This window comes from Scatophagus argus, chromosome 24 (assembly GCF_020382885.2).
Source record: "Scatophagus argus isolate fScaArg1 chromosome 24, fScaArg1.pri, whole genome shotgun sequence".
NCBI lineage: Eukaryota > Metazoa > Chordata > Actinopteri > Scatophagidae > Scatophagus > Scatophagus argus.
Window position 1 is genome coordinate 448742 of NC_058516.1, and position 14857 is coordinate 463598.

At 46.8% G+C, this 14857-nt stretch overlaps 1 protein-coding gene across 6 annotated transcripts; it reads right to left on the reverse strand.

Annotated features, from left to right (window-relative positions):
* Positions 1-84: 84 nt before the first annotated feature.
* LOC124055204 (NLR family CARD domain-containing protein 3-like) lies at positions 85-14438 on the reverse strand. Of its 6 annotated transcripts, none has more exons than XM_046381778.1 (12): positions 14149-14438; positions 12496-12610; positions 12256-12381; positions 11605-11712; positions 10886-10984; positions 7808-7877; positions 7423-7645; positions 5453-7262; positions 5178-5351; positions 4853-5026; positions 1178-1224; positions 85-1052 (listed from the first exon to the last, which is right to left on the reverse strand). In XM_046381778.1, exons 2-12 carry the CDS (start codon positions 12582-12584, stop codon positions 484-486), a joined length of 3489 nt encoding a protein of 1162 aa, XP_046237734.1. In that variant the 5' UTR covers positions 12585-12610; positions 14149-14438; the 3' UTR covers positions 85-483. The 6 variants fall into 6 exon arrangements, with proteins under 6 accessions (XP_046237734.1, XP_046237733.1, XP_046237732.1 ...); XM_046381777.1 differs by lacking the exon at positions 14149-14438 and adding an exon at positions 13672-14135; XM_046381776.1 differs by lacking the exon at positions 14149-14438 and adding an exon at positions 13672-14135 and having other exon boundaries at positions 12496-12958.
* Between the last annotated feature and the right edge of the window lie 419 nt (positions 14439-14857).

Consider the following 14857-nt stretch of genomic DNA (forward strand, 5'->3'; position numbering starts at 1 on the left):
AATTTCAAACGACCCTCCGACCTGAAAACGTCTGAAAAGCCACGAAGAGACAGAGATGATCACATGAACACAGACAAACATCTGGTAAACAGAAACAAACAAACCTCTTTATTATGTCAGTTTAGAACACATTAGATCAGATGAAGACAGACTGTCTTATCTTTACAAAAACATGGAACAAATCAGAAATGGTTTTAGACTTAGTGCTGCGTACATCTAGTGTTTAACTTTCCATTGAGATCTTTGGGCACCCTAAGTGTTATTAAGCTCAGGCACTCATTTTATTACAAATGTTACAAATGTACAAGTTAATAAAAATAGCTTTAATTTTTAAAGGACTAAAAGTGTCACCAGTTTAAAGTGTAAACAAGGAATCTTTTCGGTCAGTTTGAATCAATAGCTATGAACTTCACAATTGAACTGTTAAAATAACATGAAATGTTTCTCCAACTGTGATCCTCCAAGACGACGGGACTCTTCCTCCTACAGAGACACTGAGGAACCAGACCAGAACCAGAACCCAAAGCCAGGATAAAGAGGTCCAGTGAATGTGGTGTTGAAGGTGTGGAGGTGGATCAGACTGTCAGAGGAGACTCTGTAGAAGGACAGAGTGCCAGCAGGCCAGTCCACATACACTGCAACTCTGTCAGAAGCTGAGGCGGGGGAGGTGGAGGAAGAGTCAGAGGAGGAGGAGGAAGTGGAAAAGGAGTAGACGGATTTTTCGCTCTTCTTGTGACAGACAGTGTAACCCTCATGAGAGCACCAGAGCCTCCAGGACTGATCATTCTCTCCAAACTCACAGTCATCACTGCCTCCCCTCCTTCTGATTCCTCTGTAACTCAGTGATATAGAAACTCCTCCTTTCCACTCGACCTCCCAGTAGCAGCGACCAGTCAGACCCTCTGAACACAGCAGCTGAGGCCACCAGTCAAACCTGTCTGGATGATCAGGATACGACTGATCCTCATCCACATACGTCGCCTTCCTGTTGCCGTCAGACAGTTTGATCTTTCCGTTTACTGTGTTGGCGTCGACTGTGAGTTCACAGGAATCTGATGAAGAGAAGAAGACACAATACAGCTGCAGTTCTTCATCTATCATCTGTTCATTGACTGACAGCTGGATGATGACATCACAGATCTGAATGATGTCACACTTTGAAGAAAAACACACTTACACTTCCTCAGACCTGGTGTCAGCCATCGGACTCCAGCAGGCTCCACCCTGAAAGGAGGAGGAGAGTCAGAGCAGCACGTCCTCTTTCAGCATGCAAACATGGACGTTACATTACTGTCAGACACCTGGACACAATATGTGCATGGGGCCTGCTGAACCTCTTCACCTGAGCCTCTCTGCTCACACACTCTGAGTCACAGGATGTTGCTGTGTGTGAAAGAGGACAGCATGCAAGTCGCACTTCAAAAGCACTCCTTGGTTCCAGACCTCTGCCATAACACTAAGTGACAGAGACTCAGAATCAAAATCAGAATCTGAAATACTTTATTGATCCCTGGGGGAAACAGCGACTACTGACTCCAGGACTGCTTCCCTCCAACACCCTGAACTCCCCATTTTTCCTGGATTTGCCTCAGGTGGGAGGTGGTGGGCAGGTGTGAGCTTACTTATACTCCCCCGGCTCTCTGCCTGCACGTTGGAGTTTATCCCCATGGACGACAGGGTTGCTTCCCTGCTCCTTTGGGTCTGGGAAAGGGTCCTGACTGTTGTTTGTGCTTATGCACCAAACGGCAGTTCAACGTACCCACTCGTTTTGGAGTCCTTGGGACGGGTGCTGGAAGGTGCCCCTGCTGGAGACTCCATCGTTCTGCTGAGGATGTCAACACTCAGATGGGCAATGACAATGTGACCCAGAGAGGTGTGACTGGGGGGAACAGCCTGCCTGATCTGAACCCAAGTGGTGTTTCGTTACTGGACTTCTGTGCTTGTCACAGTTTGCTCAAAACTAACACCATGTTTGAGCATAAGGGTGCCCACAAGTACATCTGGCACCAGGACACCCCAGGTCTCGGGTCAATGATCGACCTAGCAGCAGATATGCGGTGATATGATCTGGACACTTGAATGAAAAGAGGAGCAGAGCTGTCAACCGACCACCACCTTGTGGTGAGTTGGATCAGGTAGGAGAGGAGGATGCTGGACAGACCCAGCAGACCAAACCCGACACTCGATTTGTACTCGTAAGTTGTTTTCTGGGTTCTAAAGCTGGAAATGACAAGTGGAACGCCACCAAAAGTCGTAATCCCAACTCGGTCAAGGACGTTTCGCAAATCAACATGGCTGCACAGACGATTGACTGTCATTAAATTTGTGGTTTTGCATGTTTTTGGTGCTTTTGTCTTTTTTTGTGTCCAGTTTTGCAAGCTGTATACACAGTCCTGTCTCACTGCTGCCTATAGGCACACAGCTATGGTCTTATTAAATATTATATCAATAAAGACTGTATATGAAATACTGTGAAATGCGTCATTTTTGATGCTTGTAACCGGTCGATGTTGCTATAACAACAATGGCTGAATAACATTACAAATGGGCTGTGGCAAACAGATTACATCCAACTCGGTTTTTAATGGATGTGATGTCATTCCCAGTCCGGAGTTATGACTTACGTTACGAGTACAATGCAGCATAATGACTGTTGAGGGTTTGCTGTGAATGTCTGGCTGGGATGATTTTTAACTCCCAACTAAGGCAAAGCTTCAACTACATCCCAGGGGTGGTGGGGAACATGGAATGCAAGTGGGCCATGTTCCGTACCACCACTGCACAGGTGGCTGGTCGGAGTTGCAGTCAGAAGGCTGCCGGTTCCAGTCGTGATGGCAATCCTCAAACCTGTAGGTGGACACCAGGGGTGAAGGGTACAATCAAGCACATGAGCCCAACAAGGGTACATGCTCAACCTGCTGCACTTCACCCTGCTGACCCACGACTGTGTATCAACCCACAGCACCAACCACACCGTCAAGTTTGCGGACGATACGACTGCGTTGGGTCTCGCTACTAACAACGCTGAGGCTCACCTCATTCCTATGAGGTGAGCCAACTGGTCCAGTGATGTAAAGACAACAATCTCTTTGTGAACATGGGGAAGACCAAAGAGATTGTGGTCGACTTCAGAAGAGGACATTCACAGCATCCGCCACTGTTCATCCATGTTGCTGCTGTGGAGAGGGTGAGCAGCACCAAGTTCCTAGAGGTGCTCATCTCTCAGGACCTCTCCTGGTCCACCAACACCCCAACGCTGGCCAAGAAGACTCAAACATGCCTCTACTTCCTCTGAAAATTGAGGAGGAGCATGCGTACCAGTCCCCATCATGTGCTCATCCTACCGGGGCACCATTGAGAGACTGTCAGGATGCTGAACTCTGTCCAGTACCCCCCCAACCCTTGACACTGGGCTGTAACAAAGGACTTTACCCAAGCTGTTCAGCACATAAAGACTCAGCATACTCACTGCGACCCACAGGCAGCTGACAGCTACCAGCAGGGCAAATGATGCATGGCTCGGGCAACTGTGGTGATGAGTTTGATGACACGAGGGAGAAAGAGTATCTGTCGGCAGATGGGGAGTTGCTGACCTCGACTGAGAATACAGCTGGACGGTGGAAGGAATACTTCAAGAATCACCTTGATCACACCAATATATAATCCCTGGAAGAAACAGAGCCAGAGGACTCAGAGGTGGGCTGTCCCATCACTGGGTCAGAAGTTGCTAAGGCAGTTAAACAACTCCACAGTGGCAGTTCAAACCAACTTTTTCGAGGCTCTGGTTCTGTTGGAGACCTGTCAAGACTGACATGCCTCAAACCTCAGGGAGTTTATACAAAAAGTCTACATGTATTACATGGATTTGGAAAAGAATTACTACCGTGTCCCTTAAACTACCCTGTCCAGGGTTCTCTAGGAATATGGGGTGGATGGTCTATTGCTATGGGGTGACCTCTGGATCTCTGACTTTTGCGGACAACATAGTTCTACTGGCTTTACTGAACAGTGACCTCCAGCTCGCACTGGGATGGTCTGCAGCAGAGTGTGAAGTGGATGGGCTGAAGATCAGCACCCGTAAATCAGAGGCGATTGTACCCCAAAAGAGTGGCTGGACCATCCTGGTCGGGGACACTTCAGGTATCTCGGGATTTTGTTCACAAGTGAGAGAAAAATGGAGTGGAAGATTGACAGACGGATCAGGACAGTGTCCACTGTGAAGAGAGGGCTGAGCTGAAAGCTGGAGCTCTCAATTAACCAGTCAATCTACATCCCAAAGGTCACCTGTGGTCACAAGCCATGGCGAGTGACTGCAAATACAAGACTGTAGATACAAGAAGCTGATATGAACTTCATCAGCAGGGTGGCTGGGCTTAGACTGAAAAACAGAGTGAGGGACTCAGACATCTGAGCAGGACTCAGAGTGGAACCACTGCTCCCCCGCATTAAGAGAAATCAGCTCAGGTGGTTTAGGCATCTGGTCAGGATGCTTCCCAGATGTCTCCCTGGGGAGTCATATCAGACAAGTCCATCCAGTAGAAGACCTTGAGAGAGACCCAGAATACAATGGAGAGATGACATCTCTCGCCTGGTCTGGGAATGCATCAGTATCCTCCCAGACAAGCTGGTGGAAGTGGAAGGAGAGAGGACAGTCTGGGCTTCTTTGATGAGACTGCTGGCAGGTGACCCAGGCCCAAATAAGCAGAAAAAAACAACAACAACAATGACTTGACAGGACTCACTAAACCTCTTTCTGACACAAACAGCATCATTTCATGTGTCTGAGAAAATGTTTCCAGCTCTTCTCCTCCATCACACTGACTGACTGAGTCTGCAGCAGGCATCTTCATACCTCACAGCGTCCACTCTCGAGGCTGGATCCTCCAGTCCAGCAAACAGCAGCTCCACTCCTGAGTCTCCTGGATGATTGTAGCTCAGGTCCAGCTCTCTCAGATGGGAGGGTTTGGAGCTCAGAGCTGAGGCCAGAGAAGCACAGCCTTCCTCTGTGATCAGACAGCCTGACAGCCTGCAAACACACAAAACAACACACGTGGTGGATCATCTGAGGGTACTGCTGTATCAGTCGGGAAGAGACTGCCAACAGATACATCAACAATACAGTGACTGAATCACAGCTAACAGTATGTTAACAGTAACTAGCAGTAACTAATCCTGACCTGAGAGTCTCCAGTGTACAATGTGGACTCTTGAGTCCAGCAGACAGCAGCTTCACTCCTGAATCCTGCAGGCTGTTGTTACTCAGGTCCAGCTCTCTCAGACTAGAGGACTGGGAGCTGAGAACTGAGGACAGAGCTTCACAGCTTCTCTCTGAGAGGTTACAACCACTCAGTCTGGAGGGACAACAATGAGAAGAAAAAGAAAATTCTTACCATTTTAATCAATAACAGCACATGAAGTCTCTCTAAAATGAAGAAGATCTCTACACACTTACAGAGCTTTGTTGGAGGCTTCGACCACTGGCAGCAGCCTGAGAAGAGCCTCCTCTGAAGCAGAGTATTTCTTCAGGTCAAACACGTCCAGATCTTTTCCTGATGACAGTAAGATGAAGACCAGAGCTGACCACTGAGCAGGAGACAGTTCATCTGTGGAGAGACTTCCTGACCTCAGGGACTGTTGGATCTCCTCCACCAGAGAACGATCATTCAGTTCATTCAGACAGTGGAACAGATTGATTCTTCTATCCACAGATGAACTCTCTTCGATCTTCGTCTTGATGTACTGGACAGTTTCCTGATTGGTCTTTGAGCCACTTCCTGTCTGTGTCATCAGACCTCGTAGGAGAGTCTGATTGGTCTGCAGTGAAAGTCCCAGGAGGAAGCGAAGGAACAAGTCCAGGTGTCCATTTGGACTCTGCAAGGCCTCGTCCACAGCACTCTGGTAGAACTGTGTCTCTGCAGATTCATCTGTTCTTGTTTCACACTTCTGGGATGTTGGTTGTTCTTCTGCCAGCAGGTTGACACCAGAGTTGATGAATGTCTGATGGACGTGAAGAGCAGCCAGAAACTCCTGAACGCTCAGATGGATGAAGCAGAACACCTTGTCCTGGTACAGTCCTCTCTCCTCTTTAAAGATCTGGGTGAACACTCCTGAGTACACTGAGGCTGCTCTGATATCGATGCCACAGTCTGTCAGGTCTGATTCATAGAAGATCAGGTTGCCTTTCTGCAGCTGCTCAAAAGCCAGTTTTCCCAGAGACTCAATCATCTTCCTGCTGTCTGGAGTCCACTGTGGATCTGTCCCATCTCCTCCATCATACTTGATGTTCTTCACTTTGGACTGAACCACCAGGAAGTGGATGTACATCTCAGTCAGGGTCCTGGGCAGCTCTCCTCCCTCTCTGGACTTCAACACATCCTCCAGAACTGTAGCAGTGATCCAGCAGAAGACTGGGATGTGGCACATGATGTGGACGCTTCGTGATGTCTTGATGTGGGAGATGATTCTGCTGGCCTGCTCCTCATCATCCCTGAATCTCTTCCGAAAGTACTTCTCCTTCTGTGGGTCAGTGAACCCTCTGACCTCTGTCACCAGGTCAACACACTCAGGAGGGATCTGATTGGCTGCTGCAGGTCGTGTGGTTATCCAGAGGCGAGCAGAGGGAAGCAGATTCCCCCTGATGAGGTTTGTCAGCAGCACATCCACTGAGGTGGACTCTGTGACATCAGTCAGGATCTCATTGTTGTGGAAGTCCAGAGGAAGTCGACACTCATCCAGACCGTCAAAGATGAACACAACCTGGAACTCTTCAAACCTGCAGATTCCTGCTTCTTTGGTTTCAGTGAAGAAGTCATGAACAAGTTCCACCAAGCTGAACTTCTTCTCCTTCAGCACATTCAGCTCTCTGAAAGTGAATGGAAATGTGAAGTGGACGTCCTGGTTGGCTTTGTCTTCAGCCCAGTCCAGAGTGAACTTCTGTGTTAAGACTGTTTTCCCAATGCCAGCCACTCCCTTTGTCATCACTGTTCTGATTGGTCCATCTCTTCCAGGTGAGGCTTTAAAGATGTCTTCATGTCTGATTGTTGTCTCTGGTCTTCTGGATTTCCTGGATGTTGTTTCAATCTGTCTGACCTCATGTTCATCATTGACCCCTCCAGTCTCTCCCTCTGTGATGTAGAGCTCTGTGTAGACCTGATTCAGGAGGGTCGGGTTTCCTGCTTTAGCAATCCCCTCAAACACACACTGGAACTTCTTCTTCAGGTTAGATTTGAGGTTAAGCTGACAATCTCTTCTGTCTGGATGTCCTGCATGAAAACACAACAAATAAGATCATTTGGTGAGTCACAGACCTCAACTTCCTTCCTGTAAAGAGAACACATGGAAACAGATTTTCCTCCATCTCTTGAGACTTTAGTGAACGTCTCATTTGTCCAGAGAGTTAAATGTTTAGAGAAACCCTCTTACTCCTCTGCAGACAGTCAGCCAGCTCCTCCTGCTTCATTCTCCTCAGGAAGTGCTGTGTGATCTTCAGAAATGCCTTTCTGCTGCTCCTCCTCTGCTCTTCATCCTCACCGTCCAACACCTCCTCATCCTCCCTCTGACTCTCTTCTGGATAATCTGAACTCAGAACCTTCTGGAGCCTCTTCAGTTCCTTCTTCACAAACCTGACAATGTCCTCCTCCAGCAGCTGGAACACAATATGATATGACTGACACAATCAGACTAAAATCATGGAGCCAAACATCAGATCCATGTTGGCCAGACTGACAGTCTGCTGGTCTACAAAGTGCAGCATGGAGATTATTGTGAACAGAGCAGATGTGAAAGTACTTGTTGTACATGTACACACCATAAATATGGAGTCCAGGTGTGTTTGATGCTGCTGACCACTGGGAACCTCTGAGCTCTCCTGCTCGACTCTGTGGAGGAATCATGAAGAATTAGCTCACGTGATGTCTGTCCACACAGAGACAAACACAAGCTAAAGGTCCTGTGAGTTAAAGTGCTGATGGTAACATTGAGTCAGATGGTTTCCCCTGACAGTAAAGTCAGAAGGAGCTCACAAGCAGAGATGTGTAGCAGCAGTAATAATACCAGAAGGATTGGAACCGTAGATAATGATACAGAAGGTACTACAGTGATTATGATAACAATATTAGTAACAATAATGATGGTAGTAGCTGTACATTAGTGGTAAAAGAATTAAAATTTCAGATTATGAGTTAACATTAGTCATCGCAGGACCGCAACAGGAGGTCTAACCACGATCCATGGGAACCTGAGAGACGAGAAAGCACAAGGACTCCAGGGAAGAAGTTGAGTTAGCAACATGCATTAACGGGACATATATGTGTGCAGAAGGAGTAAGTCTATACCAGCATAACTAGGGGTCCTAAGCCAGCCCTAACTATATGCTTTATCAAAAAGGAAAGTTTTAAGTCCACTCTTAAAAGTAGAGAGGGTGTCCGCCTCCCAAACCAAAACTGGAAGATGGTTCCACAGTACAGTCGTCTGCAGTGAGAGTTCAAGGTCAATTGTCTCTGGCCTTTCCTGAGCAACAGACCTTCAGACCCACTGCAACGCACTCTCTCCAGAGGCACGAACATTCCCAGGGGAACCTGCTATCAGTTTCTCCAGGGTTAAGACCTGTTCCCAAACTTCTCCAAGTTTCCTTCAACCGTGACATTCCCCTTGGTGAACAAAGACTATTGCCTGTTATTCAGAACCCCGTACAAAGAGAAACTATACCTCAATCAACACCTGTTCTTCAACCTGTGCTTGCAGTACCAGACCTTCTGTGAATCTCACCTCTTTAGCACTCAAATTGCTGAATCCTTCCTAAGCACAGGCTCCTTCTCTGCACCCTGACACTGCTGGGAATCCTGCTGAACCTGCTTACATGCAGTCTAACTCCACTTCACACAGCCACCAGCTTCCTCCATTTACTGCACACCACCCTTCCTCATCGCCTCAGGACATATGAGATAATTAGAATCAAAATTCCTTTATTTACCATTATTAGCATTTGTGTCCTGATCCTGACCTCTCTCTGAATGTCCAGACTGTTGACAACATTCACCCCTAAGCTTGTTGTCTTCACTAACTTGTTGGAAGACGAAGCAGAAGGTCAAGTTGTCACGACACAAACATGTGACAATCGTAAATGGCACATGGAGGAACAGAAACCTATGTCCAGCTTTCTCCAGCAATCTGGTGGCTACTTTTCTAGTATCTAACTTGTCATCCTCAAAACCAAACTCAGCAACCAACTACTGAGTCTGCCACACATTGCCATCAGACATGTCTCATTTGTGGTGTCCCTGACCACCACTGAAGTGTTTGTCCAGATTTTGGTCTGTTATCAAGGAATGCTATTCGGAGGTAGTTCCAAGAGAACGGACGTTGTTGGAGATGTGCACGTGAGCACAGAACCTTGAACTGTGACCTGAAGAATCTTTCTCCAAAATGTCAAGGAAAGCACTTCTGAGTCCAACATAAATGAACCAACCACAAAGTTTATTTAGCTACATGAGGAGAAACCTTGAAACATATGCACCATTGGATGATGGTTCAGAACAAACTACACTTTTAACAACTGCATCCAGCTTTATTGGTTTTGATGGGGCAGCTGAGTTTCACATGCTGAAAAAGGTCCAGGAACTGAGACTCTAGCTGGTGCTATAGTCAAATTCAACATCTTATTTGCATCAAATGAAGACAATCATTTGATTGAACCTGATCAGGTTCTCCAAAGATTCAAGTATCTGCATGGCTTACCACTTCAAGCTTTCCAGAAGGTTCAACCACTACTCTGTATTGGTTCAGATCAGCTTCTTTGTGGAAGGAGTTTGATTGGGTCCAGAGGTGGCACCACAGCTGTTCCTACTTGTCTTGAGTGGACTTTGCAAAGACCGGTCATGCTCGAGTGTCACCTCGCTGCTTAAGGTTAACTCTTCTCGAGAAACAAGTTCAATCCTTGTTCATCTTCTGCACAGCTGAAGAAGCAGTCCTTGACAGTGCCACCGAGGAAAGTAAACCATACATTCCAAACAAGATAAGAAGGCATTAGCTCGTCTCAATAATAAAACAAGAGTGGAGGTCAGTGGAGTTGGTCATTATGCGTAATGCAATGTCTTTAAACTGCAGGCTACAAAGACGTACTGAAAGGAAGCTGTGAAAAAATCCAAAGCAACCAGCCTTTTATGATCAGGAAATCAACAAAATGCTCCAAGCTAAATATATGAAGAAGATTAGCCCAGAAGACTCTGACCAAATCAGTTATTCCTCATGGTATATCCTGCACTATCCTGTTCAATTGCTCACTGCAACAGCAAGGGCAAAACCTCAGTGACTGTCTTCTTCTTGGCCCAGTCCAAGGCCCATCTTTGATGGGTGTCCTGCCTCGCTTTCCTCAGCATCCTGTTGTCATTTCTGGTGATATCAAAGATATGCATCACCAAGTCAGGGTGCTGGCTGAGGACAGACCACTTTGCTTCCAATGGTGAAACATGCAAAAGGAAGAACCAGTGGATGTCTCAAGATCTGCCACTTGGTGTCACATGCAGTCCTCAATGCGCCAGGTATGCCCTGCAGCGACATGTGACTGAAAATCAAGTAGGTCAAGAAGACCAATTTACATCAGTCCTACAGTCCATCTACGTAGACATCTGTCTGAAGAGTTTCCCACGGAACAGCAGGTCAAAAACTGGATCACAGTGGGTGGCTGGCTGCGTCAACGAACAGACATGTTCACAGAGGAAGACCTCCAGCCTGATGTGACCTGATGCAGCCTTCATTGTTGGACTTCACTGAATCCATAATGTGGTGCTGTAGGACTCCACATCAGTCTTGGTCCTGGTCCTGGTTTTGACTTGGTCACACATACAACAACACTGTTTTGCTTTTCTGGTCAGTCTTAAATCCTCACCTTTGATCAACACTGTGACGTCCATCTTTGAAGTCCACAGGACAATACAAGTCGGTCTTCATGGGCCCACTGTTGGGTCCTGGTCCTTCCAGCTTCCTCCTGACAGAAACACATGCAGAAACGGTGGAGGCTGTGGTCAGCACAGAACTCAGTGAAACACTGTGTGGTGGACACACCGGATGAAATAATTTACTCGTATTTTGTTCTGCCATCCAGCAGGACAACAAAGCAAAGTGAACCGACGTTTGGCTGTCAACACTCACAGACGTAACGGACTTCCTCCATCAGCAGCATCAAGAGGAAACCAGCTGTGTGTTTCCTCAGACTCTCTGATGGTTCATTCTGTGCTTTAGAGCAGCTGATCACAGACCAGCTGTTATCACTGACATGTTTCTGTGTCTGTTGTCACATGACTGAACACCAGAAAATGTTGACTGGATGGACAAACTCAGTGGAATCAGGGTTAGCCTGTGTTAGCAGCTAGCATCTGTTAGCCTCAATGAAATCTGTTTGATCCTCATCAGACAGTCAGAACGTGTGTGAGGACAAAATGTTAAACTGAAGAATTGAAGACTGGTTCTACTGGGCAGCTTTCAGATGTGAGAACAGAAATGTGTGTGAAGAACGAAGCTGAAAATAAACATTCAGACTGAAAAAACGTCTCAGGATAAACAGTTAAAACATGAATCAGTTCTGCTTTAATGAGACTAACAGCTCACCTCTTTGCAGCAGGTGGTTGGTGGCCTTTGAAATCTATGAAGGGATCATCTGACTGGTCACTCTTGAAGGACACACAGCTGGGTCCAGATCCAGCTGGTCCATCAATCCTGTTAAACAGGGAAGAAAACCAGCAGGGATGTAATTTCACTTGCTAAACTGCCAGAGAAACTTGACTCAACCCTGGCAGCCGAAGCATTTTTTACTTATTTCAGAGTCAAAACACTTTGGAAGATCCCACTTGATCTGTGCAAGTCAGACTGCTGATGCCTCATCTTATCCTCAGCTCAACTTTACAGTGTACTTTTACAAAGAACGAGGACTGTGGATTTTGTCCTCCATCACTTCCACTGAAATCACATCATGAAGAGACGTGTTCAGGGTCAGTGAGCTCAGGAGGAACAGTTACAGCCACCAGGAACTCCTTCAGTGTACAGTTGGGCATCTCAGTGTTGTTTGTGGATGGACCTGAAAAATGTGAACCTGCCCTTTAATACTAATGTTGATTCAACCTTCATCATCATTCTGAGAGGACATGAACATTTAAGAATAACTGAAACTGGTCCCACTGGGTTTAACGGGGACAAACATCATCAGTGAGCAACGTGAGGAGAACAATATGAACATTTCAGATGAGACTGAATACAACTTACTGTTTCTCTGATGAAAGTTCTGGATTAAAAGTTATGATGATATTCATTGACCGGTCACTCGCGAGGGACACACAGCTTGGTCCAGATCCAGGTCCAGCAGAGTCTGGTCTGTGCTGCAGCTCTGGCCTTCAACACAACACACACACACAGCTTTGAGTGTGAATAATGATGGTGGAGTGATGTGAGTGCTGAGCTGTGACATGGAGAAGAGTCCTGGACAGTCAGAGATCCTCATCTCACCTCTGAGCTCTGGTCTGGCTGCCAGGTTCCCCACACAGAGTGGTTTTAGAGGGAGGGACTCCCTCCTCTCTGTCCTCACACTGATCCATGCTGCTCAGCTCACACACACTTTGATCTGCACAGGAAACACAAATCATTCATGTGCACATCCACTGAAATCATCTTTACGTCCTTTCTCCTGTCCACACATCAGCTGCTCCTCCTCTGATTGGCTGTCGTTTCCTGTTTCCTGTCAGCGTCTGTTCAATGCAGTCACACAGCAGTGTGAGGCAGAGGAAGCTGCCATCAGCTGCTGTACTTCTACCATCAGTCCACTAGATGGAGTCAGAGAGCTGCAGCCCAGCACACGGTGCATTCACTGACACACAGAAGGACTGAGATGGACTGATGTGATCTGACAGAATCTCATCTGCAGTGTAGAAAAGGACTCGATGCAGCAGCTGATCACTTCACAGGATGAAGACTGCGGCATAATAACATTCAATCACTTCCCCGTCAATAAAAGCATCATTTATAAAAACACAACATATGGACTTTTTATGGCAGTGAAAACTCCTCACAATCACCAACAAACTTTCCTGTAAAGGACTCAAATTATCTGCATTGATTATCGGTTCAAACAGAGACAGAGTTCAGCTGGTTCTTCTAATGAAGGAATTCAGATGAAGACATGAGAGGAAGAAACCAACAGTCTTTGAGAAGAACATGCAAAAATGTAACTTTAAAACTCAGGCACCGCGACGTGCTGGGAAAGTCCGACACTCAGCAGCGCCCCTTAGCGGCCCCACAGCGCGTTACAGACTTTTCCCTGTGGGACCGTCAGCCCGTCAGTGAGGCCAACAGGCTCCAGAGACTGACTCGCCAAGGCACAGGGCATATTCAGAGAGTTTATCCCGTCCAGCTCGGCCCCACACTGTCTCCACATCAGTCCTGTAGTGGACACAAACCGCTGCTGTCCGGCGGCTGTCCGGACACCGTGTGAGCTCCCAAACATCCACACAACATGGCGGATGTCTTCAATGGCGGCTGCTTCGAGTTTACTGTTTAACTCAGAGTTTGATGAGTCTGAAGCGGCAGATTTCTGCTGCAACTAAACTACCGACAGCTAAAGTACCGACAGCTAAAGTACCGACAGCTTGTGTTAACGACTAAAACATGTCAGAGCTGTTACGTTACCTTCAGCTGGAGCTTCACAGGAGGAAAACAAACTGCACCATCACTGCAGTCCAAAGTGAAACTAAATCACCAAGAGGAGGCGACAGTTAAACATTAAACTGATCTTTGAGCTGCACTAAATAAGCTGCGATAAAGCGGCTGCTGTGTGGCAGCTGATGAAGATGGTGATGATGAAGAGGAAATGCATGTTCACATGAAGTCCAGGACGTGTTTGTTTGTCGTCAGTTGAGTCCCAGAAAATCAGCTTCGGTGTTTTAAAAAGCCAAATCACTTTGACTGCGAGTTAGTCAGGAATCAGTTTTTATCTGGTCGCATCAAACACTAAAGTGAAAGGCCCAGCGGTGCTGACAGTTTTAGTGAGCACAAACTGCAGAACATCAGAGGTCCACACACAAACTGGACCAAAACCCGACAACAGCCGGACGAACTGAATGGACATGACGACCGACGCGGTGATTAATCAAAGTTACAACTTACATGATGCCAAATCACAACTCAGAAGGTGACTTTCAAGCTCTTCTGCCTGTTAGTGTGCAGCTGTGATGGGGAGAGACTGGCGCAGGAAATCAGTTTTCCACAGCATCTTCCTGCTGGTGTGTCACAATAAAAGCCTGATTTCTGGGGGCTTTTAATTTGAAACAGATACAGGAAGTTAATGCAGTGCAGTGACTTTCACAGGGCAAACGAGGCTTCATGTGACCAAATAAACCTGTCAAAGAGACGGAATTAGAAATAAAAGCCTCATGTTTCAAGATTCATGTACACTTAAAGAGTCGACTCTTTGATGTCAGCGGGAAAATGCGGCCAACATGAATTCACAAATCAGTTTAAAGACTCTAAAGTTTGTGTGGCGTCGGAGGCCCGGCCAGGTTCATTCAGGACGTTTGTCTCGGTGAACAGTCAGACTCAGTGTGGACTGACGCACAGCTCAGCGTCTGTGGTGCTGGTCGCTCATCGCTTTTTAAGTTGCTGTTTGTCAGAAACACAACCGATGATTTCACTGATTTGACTGAATGTAAATCAAGTTAGATCAGGCTGTGCTCGATTCAGTCTCCTTGAGATTTGCTGTTTAAGTCAGTGATGCTAACAACAAGATGCAGTGTCAGTTTTCTCACGTTTCCTGCTGTCTTTTCTTCATGTTGAATCTTTAATAAAGTTTATTTAAGATACTGAAACGTATCAACTG

Bases quoted from the DNA above. Each gene is read 5' to 3' on its own strand.
- LOC124055204 (XM_046381776.1), bottom strand. From the start codon at position 12,632: ATGATTTGTGTTTCCTGTGCAGATCAAAGTGTGTGTGAGCTGAGCAGC. The intron at 11,713-12,255 runs GTAAGTTGTATT...CCTGTTTAACAG, and splicing joins GAACTTTCATCAGAGAAACA to GATTGATGGACCAGCTGGAT. The intron at 7,263-7,422 runs GTAAGAGGGTTT...GTTTTCATGCAG, and splicing joins GGCTGACTGTCTGCAGAGGA to GACATCCAGACAGAAGAGAT.